This window comes from Crocuta crocuta, unplaced genomic scaffold (assembly GCF_008692635.1).
Source record: "Crocuta crocuta isolate KB4526 unplaced genomic scaffold, BGI_CrCroc_1.0 scaffold25, whole genome shotgun sequence".
NCBI classification, from domain to species: domain Eukaryota; kingdom Metazoa; phylum Chordata; class Mammalia; order Carnivora; family Hyaenidae; genus Crocuta; species Crocuta crocuta.
Genome location: NW_027532015.1, coordinates 3,258,630 through 3,270,992, shown reverse-complemented (window position 1 = coordinate 3,270,992; position 12,363 = coordinate 3,258,630). Strand labels below are relative to the sequence as shown.

At 39.4% G+C, this 12,363-nt stretch overlaps 1 protein-coding gene across 1 annotated transcript in view; it reads right to left on the bottom strand.

Moving 5' to 3' along the window:
• Positions 1–12,363, bottom strand: part of KATNA1 (katanin catalytic subunit A1) — a 46,935-nt gene that overhangs the window by 17,913 nt on the left and 16,659 nt on the right. The window contains exon 4 of the mRNA XM_077775996.1: positions 6,903–7,083. Coding sequence (XP_077632122.1) covers positions 6,903–7,083 — 181 coding nt within the window. The remainder of the gene's footprint in view (positions 1–6,902; positions 7,084–12,363) is intronic.

Here is a 12,363-nt window from a genome sequence, read left to right as displayed (position 1 = left end):
GTAAAATAATGGTTGCCAGGGGCAGGGGGAAAGGGGGGGAACAGGGAGTGTGATTTGTAGCAGGCATATATTCAGTCTAACTCCTATTCCTGGCAAACAACTACTACAACTCTTGCAATTTCTTTTTTATTTAAAAAAAAAATTTTTAATATTTATTTTTGTGAGACAAAGTGAGACAGAGTGTGAGCGGGGGAGGGGCAGAGGGAGAAGGAGACACAGAATCCAAAGCAGGCTCCAGGCTCTGAGCAAGGGTTCAGCACAGGGCCTGACACGGGGCTCGACCCCACAAACCATGAGATCATGACCTGAACCGAAGTCGGACACTTAACCAACTGAGCCACCCAGGTGCCCCAACCATTGCAATTTCTTAAGTGATAAGAGCAATGGGAAGATCTTTTGCTATAATATTTAGTTTCTGTTTCCAGCTCCTAAAATTGCTCCAGAGTAGTAAAGATGAAAGAGGTGTCCTTTGTTATTCTTAACAGGCCCCTCACAACCATACTGAGCTTATGTTAACACCGTGAATTTTGGAAAGCCCCTAGAAACCACATGATGGGGCTATTGCCAAGGGAACCAAGCATGTGATTCAAGTGTTGGAACTTCAGCCTCACTCCACCAACCTCTGGCAAGGGAAGAGGGCTGGAGGTTCAATTAATCACTGATGGACAATGATTCAATCAATGTTTTAATCAAATACGAAGGCTGAATAACCCAAAAGGATGTGGTTCGGAGACCTTCTAGTTTGTGAACACGTGAAGGTGCCAGGAATGTGGCATGCCCGGCGAACACACAGAAGCTCCCATATACCTTGCCCTATGCTACTCTTCTTGCTGTTCCTGAGTTGTATCCTTTGTAATAAACTGGTAATCTGGAATAAGCTGTTATTTCTTTTAGTTAGCTGCTCTAGATAATTACTGAAACAAGGAGGGGGTCATGGTAACCTCTGATTTATACCAGTTGGTCAGAAGCACAGGTGACATCCCAAATTGTAACTGGTACTGATGTGGAAGCGATCTTGTGGGACTGAGCCCTTACCTGTGAGATCTGATGCTAACTCCAGATAGATAAGTGTCAGACTTAAGTTGTAGAATACTCAGCTGGTGTTGGACAGCTGGTTGGGGTGTGGAGGAAAAACCCTATATACTTGGAATTCAGAAGTGTTCTGTGAGTAGGGAGTAGGCAGAAGACAGAGTTTTTCCTTTTCAGGGAACTATTGTTTAATGGGTAGAGTTTCAGTTTTGCAAAACTGCAATTATTCCGTGATGGATGGTGGAGATGGTACAACAATATAAATGTACTTAAGTTCACTAAACTGCACACTTAAAAATGTTTATTTAAAATGGGAGGAGACTGGTTGGCTTAGTCAGTTAAGGGTCTGACTCTTGATTCTGGCTCAGGTCATGATCTCAGGGTTGTGAGACTGAGCCCCATGCTTAAGATTCTCTCCCTCTGCTCCTCCCCAGCTCCCTCTCTCTCTAAAATATATATATGTATTTATATTTAAATAAAATATTTTAATTGTTTTTATAATTATATGATTATATAATTATAATTGATAAATTATTTAAGAAATTTTAAAAATTTAAATAAAAAATATATACATACATAAAGGCTTTATATATACATACATATATACATATATACATATACATATATGTATGTATATATAAAGGTTAAAATAGTAAATTTGGTCACATTGTATTCATTTTTTTAATGTTTATCTTTATTTTTGAGAGAAAGAGACACAGACACACACACAGACACACACACACAGTGTAAGCAGGGGAGGTGCAGAGAGAGAGGGAGACACAGAATCCAAAGCAGGCTCCAGGCTCTGAGGTGTCAGCACAGAGCCCGATGAGGGGCTTGAACCCACAAATAGTGAACCGACTGAGCCACCCATGCACCCCTATGTTACATTATATTAAAATCACAATTGGGGCGCCTGGGTGGCTTAGTCAGTTAAGCGTCCGACTTTCGCTTAGGTCATGATCTCACGGTTCGTGGGTTCGAGCCCCACGTCGGGCTCTGTGCTGACAGCCAGCTCAGAGCCTGGAGCCTGTTTCAGTCTGTGACTCCCTCTCTCTCTGACCCTCCCCTGCTCACGCTGTCTCTCTCTCTCTCTCTCTCTCCTAGAAATAAATGAAACATTAAAAAAAAATAAAAAAACAAAAACCACAATTAAAAAAATTTTTTTAGAAAGTTGATTGTTTCCATATACAGTGCTAGCAATGCATATGTAGACACTGATATTAGAAATACAATACCACTTACAATCACTTAAAAAAAGTGAAACAGATGTAAAATCTAACAGAACATCTGCAAGACTTGTATTCTGAAAACTATGCATTGATGACAAAAGAAATTTAAAAATCTAAATAAAAGTAGATAAGTAACATGTTCATGGATTGGAAGACGACATAATAAAGATGTAAACTTTTCCCAAGCTGTATACAGATTTAATGTAACTCCTATCAAAACCTGAGCAAGATTCTTTGTAGATGTAGAAAGCTGATTCTAAATTTTATATGAAAACAGAAAGGAACTAGAATAGCTAACACAATTTTGAAAAGAAAGAATGAAATGGGATGAATCAGTCTACCCAATTTGAAGACTTACTCTACAGTTATAGTAACCAAGACTGGGTAATACTGGTTGAGAGACAGATAAAAGTATCAATGAAACACAACAGAACCCAGAACTAAAGACATACATATATGTCCAACTCATTTTTGTAAAAAAGGTGTAAAGGTAATTCAGTAAAATAGAGCCTTTCCAACAAATGATGCTGGAGCAATTACACATGTATAGTAACAGGCAAAAACTGAACCTCAACCTAAGCCTCACACCTTACACAAAAATCAGCTCACAACAGATCATAAATGTAAATGTAAAACATACAATTATAAAACTTTTAGGGAAAAAAAATATTTAGGATCTAGGGCTAGACAAAGAGTTAAAAAATCGATACCAAAAGTACAACTTGTAAACTGGAATACTGGACTTCATCACAATTACAATCTTTTGCCTTGTAAAAGATGCAGTTAAAAGGATGAACAGACAAGCTGCACAGTGAAAGGAAATAGTTGCAGAAGACATTACTGACAAATGGCCAGTACCTAGAATATATAAAGAACTCTCACAGCAAAACTAAAAGGCAGCCAACGGAATGGGAGAAGATATTTGTAAATGACACACAGATAAAGGGTTAGTATCCAAAGTCTATAAAGAACTTAACAAACACCCAAAAAACAAATAACCCAGTGAAGAAACGGGCAAAAGATATGAAAAGACACTTTTCCAAAGACGACACCCAGATGGCTAACAGACACATGAAAAAATGCTCAACATCACTCATCATCAGGGAAATACAAATCAAAACCACAATGAGATACCACCTCACACCTGTCAGAATGGCCAGCGTTAACAACTCAGGCAACAACAGACATTGGCGAGTATGCAGAGAAAATGGATCTCTTTTGCACTGCTGGTGGGAATGCAAACTGGTGCAGCCACTCTGGAAAACAGTATGGAGGTTCCCCCCAAAATTAAAAATAGAACTACCCTATAACCCAGCAATTGCACTAACTAGGTATTTATCCAAAGGCTACAGACGTGCTGTTTTGAAAGGACACATGCACCCCGATGTTGATAGCAGCACTATCAACAATAGCCAAAGTATGGGAGGAGCTCAAAGGTCCATCAATGGATGAATGGATAAAGATGTGGTGTATACAGTCAATGGAGTATTAGTCGGCAATCAAAAAGAATGAAAACCTGCCATTTGCATACACCATGAATAAAACTAAAGTATGTTATCCTAAGCAAAATTAGTCAGGCAGAGAAAGACAAATATCATATGACTTCACTCACATGTGGAATTTTTTTTTTAATATTTTTATTTATTTCTAGGAGAGAGAGAGAGAGTGTGAGCAGGGGAGGGTCAGAGAGAGAGGGAGATACAGACTCCGAAACAGGCTCCAGGCTCTGAGCTGACAGTCAGCACAGAGCCCGACGCGGGGCTCGAACCCACGAACCGCGAGATCATGACCTAAGCGAAAGTCAGACACTTAACCGACTAAGCCACCCAGGCGCCCCTCATATGTGGAATTTAAGATACAAAACAGATGAACATAAGCAAAAGGAAGGGAAGCAAAAATAATATAAAAACAGGGGGGGACAATAAATAAGAAACTCTTAAATACAGAGAACTGAGGGTTGCTGGAGGGGTTGTGGGTGGGCGGATGGGCTAAATGGGCAAAGGGCATTAAGGAGGATACCTGCTGGGCTGAGCACTGGGTATTTTATACAGGGGATGAACCACCGAATTCTACTCCTGAAACCATTATATGCTAACTTGGATGTAAATTAAAAAAATAAAAAATAATAATAATAAAGAGCTCTCAAACCCCAACACTAAAACAACAATCCATTTTGAAAATAGGCAAAAGACCTGAAGAGAAACACTGTGGGGCGCCTGGGTGGCTCAGGTGATTAAGTGTGCAACTTCAGCTCAGGTCACGATCTCTCAGTCCATGGGTTCGAGCCCCCTGTCAGGTTCTGTAATGAGAGGTCAGTGCCTGGAGCCTGCTTTGGATTCTGTGTCTCCTTCTCTCTCTGCTCCTCCCCCCCCCCATATGCACTCTCTCTCTCTCTGTGTCTCAAAAATAAATAAACGTTAAAAAAATGTAAAAATATTTTAAATTAAAATAAAAAAAACAGCACTGAAGAGCACATGTCTGTGTGCTTTTATCTCCTTCCCTCTATCATTTGTACAGCTACTATTTAGAACAGACCAACTCAATACAGAAAGATTGTCAGAATACACTGATTGCTGAAAAGAACAGATTACTTCATGATTTCACTTATGGCCAAAAAGAATCATGTATATAGAAAAGGATATTCGATGGGATTAACAGATCTCAGGAGGAGTAGGAGCATTAGTTTCTGGGGGTTTTTTTACTTACTCTATTTTCTGATTTTCTAAAATGAATATATAGTAAAAGATTTTAAATAGGATAAAAGTCTATTCACCTTTTATGGCTTAATAGTTTTATTCCACATTTTCTGATTATAATCATCTTCTTCTTCTAAGAAGTCTGTTTTTTTTATTTTTTTAAGCTTATTTATTTTGACAGAGAGAGTGAAAGCAGGGGTAGGGCAGATAGAATCCCAAGCAGGTTGTGCAGGGCCAGCGCAGAGCTCAACACGGGGCTTAAACTCACAAAACCGTGAGATCATGACCAGAGCGGAAGTCAGACACTTGACTGAGCCACCCAGCCACCCAAAAGTTTGTTCTTTTCAGTCACTAGTTACTACCACTATTCAGCATCTAATTACAGTAAACCCTTAGACTGCAAGTAACTTGTTCTGCGAGTGCCGCAAGATTGGCAAACATTTCTAATAAATTTTAAGTTGATAAATGAGCGATGTCTTGCAACATGAGTAGTATGTGACGCTGAATGTCACAAGATCACAAGTGAGCCAATGGTTCTTCTCTCTCTCTTTCTCTGCGGAATTGTGGGTGATCGTCTCCCATGCTTAGATCCTTGGCTGTGGTGTTTGGCAGAAATCAGTGATTTTTCAGAACACTGGAAGGTACCCACAACTGGCACTAGTGTATTTTTGTCACTTGGGCAGCACCTATGGACAAAGCACCTGTGGACAGTCCTTTGCTTTTCCAAACAAGAGTAAGTTTAGGAGTGCTCCGCTTCATTCTAGGTCAGGCTGCCCACAGATATAGACCCTTTCCTCTGCTGCCTTATTGCCAGTTACATTAAATACAGTATATGACAAGAATCTATTAATACTGTATGGTTAACGTTGGTGTGAGCGTATTACAATGGCCCCCGTGCAGAAAAAGATTCCGCTGAGCCAATAGGTAGCAGGGATTCCATTAGTGATAGTGACAGTCATCCTACACAATAACCCTCCCCACCTCATCTCCCTCACACCAGCCACAAAGGTTTTCAAAGGCAAGTGCAGGTTAATTTGTTTATTCTTCTTTATATATTGTATTTTATTATTTTGTATTATATGACAGTATTGTAATCATTTTTATATGAATATTTTTGGGTTGTAGAATTGAATCATCTGAGTTTCCATTATTTTGCGTTGGAAATTTGGAAATTTGCGTTGATATACAAGCACTTTGGATTATAAACATGTTTCTGGAACAAATTACGCTTGCAAACCAAGGTTTTACTAGATCAGAAAATCATGATTTTTCAATTATCATAGGAATAATTGATTTAGGCAAGCATCACTGGATGCTAAAACAAGTAGATGAAATTTTGATGAGAAAGAGGATATTTACTTACTCCTCAAGGTCTCTCCCCCCAAATTATTATAAAGGGAAAAAGAATAACTCTGTAGTGGAGAGTCTGGCAGATGTCACAAAACTCTCCAATCTATCACAAGTCACAGAACAAATAAGCACCCTGTGCCTCTTTACATAATATACTGCGAAGAACAAAACTTGCCTTCCATGGCATTCCTGTACGAAATGCACAACCTTAATCTACTCACAAGAAAACATCAGAAGGCGCTTTACAAACCGAGAGGCACTTTACAAAATAACTGGCCTGTACTCTTCAAAAATGCCAGGTCAAAAAGAGCAAGCTGCGAACATTTTCACATTAACGAGACTAAAGAAACATGACGACCAAATGCAGCATGTGCTTCTCTTGCTGCCCAGGGGTAACTGGCTAAATTTTATGAGCGCCTACAAAAAAATACCCAAAAATATCTGTAATAGTGAGTGGGAAAAATCCTAGGTGGAATATGATTAAGGTTTTGTTATACAGTTTGGCAGTTTTAATGACTAAAAATTATTAAAATTTATATAGTCTTCATTTGTAAAGTTAATAAATATTTTGTTTATGAAAATCAGTAACATTTACCTTTTCCTCTCTTCCTTTATTCTGTTCTTTCTTTTCCCGACAGCGAACAGCTTTCCCTCTGTCGTTGTGAAGACTGTGTGTGGATGAACGGTGGACTCTGGCAGTTGTACCTGGTCGATTACCGTGTGGTTTAGGGTCACTGTACTGAGGAGACTGGCGTTTTCTAGGTCCCGGCGAGGGTCTAATTAGACACAAGATTGTGAAAAATCATAATGAACTTCTGGAGGAGGTCCAAATATACACGAACACATTATCATGTGTAAGTTAAGAGTTTATGAACTAAAGAAACCAAGGCAATAATGGAACACAAGACAGGACTGAATAAACCTAAGTCACTGAAATCTAAGATCTAAGGTATAAATCTGACACAGCTGTCTGTGGTGATTTAGTGAGAATGGACTGCAGTATGGTTATATAGCAAACATAACAGAAGTGATCATCACCTCTCCTTTGACAGGGAATAACTGGTGGACATCAAGTACTAGTGTACTAATGAGAAATTAGTCTGATTCTTGGAAACTGACAAGACAGCAATTAACAAAGAGTTTTATAAAAAGAACCAGAACATAGCAAGTACAGAATTCACATTTATCCATCGGTACGTGTGCAAGTTGACACTATTTTTTTTTTCCTCAGAGAAAGAGAGGAAGGAAAGGGCAGTGAGAGAGGGAGAGAATCTGCTGTCAGCACAGACCCCGATGGAGGGCTCGATTCCTCACTGTGAGATCATGACCTGAGCTGAAAGCAGGAGTTGGACACTTAACTGACCAAACCACCCACATGTCCCAGGCTGATACTATTTTATTTACAATATATCATAGTTCTTATTTTTTAATTAATAAAATTTAATCATTTTCCCATTTAAAAAACTGATATAGGGGCGCCTGGGTGGCTTAGTCGGTTAAGCGTCCGACTTTCCCTTAGGTCATGATCTCGCGGTTTGTGGGTTCGTGCCCCGTGTCGGGCTCTGTGCTGACTGCCAGCTCAGAGCCTGGAGCCTGTTTCGGTCTGTGACTCCCTCTCTCTCTGACCCTCCCCTGCTCATGCTGTGTCTCTCTCTCTCTCCTAGAAATAAATAAAAATATAAAAAAAAAAAAAATTAAAAACTGATATAAACACTAGCTACGGACAGTTATGAGAACTGATGTATAGTGTTTTAGGTTCACATACATTGTCTCATGTCACCTTTATTTCTGTGGCAGGATTTGGACCTCACAAATATTTCTCAGGCTCTTACACTGGGTTGGGGCCACTAAAATAAGCAATAATAAAGGGAAGAGAGGCCAATCCTCAAATACCTCAAGTATAGGTAAGAAAGAAGATATGTAAACCTAGGCAAGAAAGTGTAAAAGAGATCTAGTGCTATCAATGACCTCAAGAAGACTGAAAATAAACTGGGCCCAGAAACACAAGAGATGAACTAAACAAGACGTATAACTGCAGACAAGAAAATCAGTGTAGAAAAGGAAAAAAATCAAAATGAGCATAATCTACGTAAAGGATTATAAAGACCCTAACTATAAAAATAATGGTGAGCATTCAGAGATGGTACTGAACAGAGAAGGTGGTTCAGTAAGTAGAAAATCTGAATACTAGTTCAAGAGGCTTGGCTTTTAGCTAAATGCTGTTGAAAAGGTTTTAGAGCAGTAAATCCAGTGCGGTATGAGATACACTGATAAAGGAAACAGAAAGCAGGGAGATACTGGCAGGTTCAAATGTTATCGAGGCATGAGATGAAGGCCTAGCTTAAGGCAGTAGGCAAGAAGAGTCTAGGAGATACACTTGGATACTCCTGGACGTGGAAGTTGAGAATGAGGATTTGCCAGGATAAAAAAGCCAAACCAATGTGGAAGGAATGGTGGGGGTTCAATTTTGGAATTAGACATCTGGATGGCCAAGTAGAGATATTTCTTTACAATATGTATTTATTCCTCCCTTACTAAATAAACAACTGAGATATAATCAACTATAAAGAATAAAGGTCAGCTGTAACCCTATTATCCAAAATTAGCCACTTCACATTTTACCTTCTTATAGCTGCCTTTTATTTAAACAAAATAGGAACCATTGTACACACATGCACTCATATTTTCTCTACTCATATCATAAGGCATTTCCTGTATCATCACCTCATAAACAGCTTTTAATGACTAGTTGGCAATTACATATAAAGTGTGCCGCATTTATCCACTTCTTACTGGTAACTATTCGTTCATCCAAAATATAATTTACTGAACCATTACTATTGATAGGCACTACTCTATGCATTAGGGATAAAACATTTTTATGTAAGTTTAATAAAACCTTTACTTTTACAGACTTAAATACATGTGTGTATGTGTGTGTGAATAGGGGGCTTCAATGAAGATACAAACGGTACATCAGATGATGCTAAGTGCTGTCAAGAAAAATAAAGAAGGGTAGGGGCTATGATTGCGGGGATGAAATTTCAGATAGGGTAGTCAGAGACCCTTCTGAGGTGGCATTTAAGTCAAGACCCGAAGGAAATGAAGAACAAGTCACCAAACACCTGACCTGAAAAAAAGGCAAGTGCAAAAAACTGAAGCATCTGTGTGTTTGATTTGCTCATAGAGGAAGAGAGTTCTGAGAACTGAGATCCTAGAGGTAGGGCAAAACCAGGCTCATGTGCTGTTGAAGGATATGATGAAGACTTTGGGTTTTATTGTGAGATAAGAAGGTATTTGAGGGATACTATCTAGCTTTAAAAGGTTTTAAATTATTTTTTAAAGTCTATTTATATTGAGAGAGAGAGTAAAGAAGGCACAGAGAGTAGGAGACAGAGAATCCCAAGCAGGCTCCATGTGGTCAGTGCAGAAACTGATGCTGGGCTCAATCCCACAAACTGAGATCATGACCTGAGCCCAAATCAAGAGTCAGACACTTAACGGACTGAGTCACTCAGGTGCCCCTATTTTTTTTAAAGAGAGAGTGCACGAGCTAGGGAGAGGGGTAGAGGGAGAGAGACAAAAAATCTTAAGCAGGCACCACACTCGGTGTGGAAGCCCCACATGGGGCTGGATCCCACAATCCTGGGATCATGACCTGAGCCAAAATCAAGAGTCAGATGCTCAACCAACAGAGCAACCCAGGTGGCTCTATTAGCTGGCTTTTAAAAGATTAAAAAAAAAATTTTTTTTTAATGTTTTATTTATTTCTGAGAGAGACAGAGACAGCGTGAGCACGGGAAGGTCAGAGAGAAAGGGAGACACAGAATCCAAAACAGGCTCCAGGCTCTGAGCTAGCCATCAGCACAGAGCCCGAGGTGGGGCTCGAACCAACGAACCGTGAGATCATGACCTGAGCCGAAGTCGGAAGCTTAACTGACTGAGCCACCCAGGTGCCCCTAAAAGATATTTTTTAAAAATCACATTTAATAGCTTTGAACCTATTTTTAATCTTTGCTCTAAAAGGCTCAGTGAAGCTCCCTGTGTAAACATTTCTGTGCACAACCATAGACAAGAACACTGAACCTGTTCTTAAATGAACTAAAATCTAACTGATGACAAGGTCAGAAATCACCAACAGAGTTCAAGAAAGAATAAGCTCTCTTAAGCATAAGTACAAATGAAGACTAACAAAAAACAGATTTGAGGGATATTCAGTTGAGGGAGTGAGTAAAATAAACTACAAGAAGAAACAAAGATGCAGCAAATTAAGTCAAAGAAGAGAACTTTACAGTAAATAGGAATCCATCCAGGGCATTTAAAATCAGGGACAGAAAAAGATAGAGAAGAAAGCAAGAAGCAATGAGGAAAACTAGGGCTCATCATTATAGAATTTTCTAGATGAAGAGGCTTACCTAATTCAACTTCCCACTACTCCCAAGAGAGAATCCTCCTGCCTCTGCTTGTTAGATTCAGGTGACCAAATAATTCATTAAATCTGAAATCAACTTGGGGCGCCTGGGTGGCTCAGTCGGTTTTAAGCATCTGACTCTTGATCTCAACTCAGGTATCATTTAGAGTACAGAGTTAATTAAAGTTAGGGGTGCGTGGCTGGCTCATTAAGTAGAGCATGTGACTCTTGATCTCAGAATTGTGAGTTTAAGCCCCATACTGGGTGTGGAGCCTACTCAAAAATAAATAAATAAAGTTAAATAAGGCCTTGATCTGAGGACAGTGTCCTTGTAAGAGACTCCAGAGAGTTGCTCATCCCCTCTGCCATGTAAGGGCAGAGAGAAGGCAGGTCTCTGCTTGGGAAGAGTCTTCACCAGGAACCAAACTGGCTAGCACTTTGATCTTGGACTTTTTAGCCTCTAGAACTCTGAAAAATAAAGAAATCTATTTCTGCTGCTTAAGCCACCCAGTCTGAGATATTCTATTATGGCAACAGGAACAGACTAATAATACATGGGACAAATGATGATTCTCCAAAAAGAGGAAGGTAAATAGACATAAAACATATTTATAGGCAAGAAAAAATAAAAATTCAACTTGACTCATCTATTATTTGTTCTACTGAAATTAAGAAAAAGGTAGTGGTGCCTGGGTGGCTCAGTCGGTTAAGTGTCCAGCTTCAGCTCAGCTCATGATCTCACGGTTCATGGGTTCAAGCCCCAATCAGGCTCTGTGCTGACAGCTAGCTCAGAGCCTGGAGCTTGTTTTTGGATTCTCCCGCTCTCTCTGACCCTCCCCTGCTCATGCTGTCTCTCTCTCTCAAAAATAAATAAAAGACATTAAAAAAAAATTTTTTTAAAGAAAAACGTAATCATAAATGCAGAAAAAGACTGACCCACAAATACTGATTTTAAAGTAACAAAAAGGGAGACACAGCCAATAAGAGCATGGTTAACCACTTAGATTACACATGACCCTTTAAAACCAAAATATAACAGAAAAAACAGTAAAGTGCTTACGAGCAAAGGAAAAGTTTAGTAAATATTCAAAAGGTATGAGTCAATAACAGAATACTAGTACTTGTACCCAGAGCTGAGGAAAATGAAAGTGGCAGTACCTGTTAGCTGCTCACGAGGTGGAAAGGGAGCACTTGGTACGGTGCTTCTCAAAGTGTGATCCGTGGACCACGAGCATGAGAATCGGCCGCGGGCTCTAAGCACCACCTGCCAGCTCCAGGCATACTTTGCTTTACTCTGCTTCACTTTGTGGTGCTTTGCAGACACTGTATGTGTTTTTACAAACTGAGGTTGGTGGCAACCTATCAAGTCCGTTGGTGCCATTTTTCCTACTGCATTTGCTCCTTTTGTGTCTCTGCATCACATTTTGGTGATTCTCGTAATGATTTAAACTTTCTCATTATTATTACATTTGTTATGGTGATCTGTGATCAGAGATTACAACTTGTTGAAAGCTCAGATGATGGTTACCATTTTTTAGCAATAGCATGTTTTTATTTTATTTTTTAAGTTTATTTATTTTGAGAGGGAGACCATGTGGAATGGACAGAGACAGACAGAGAGAGAGGGAGAGAGAGAGAATCTCAA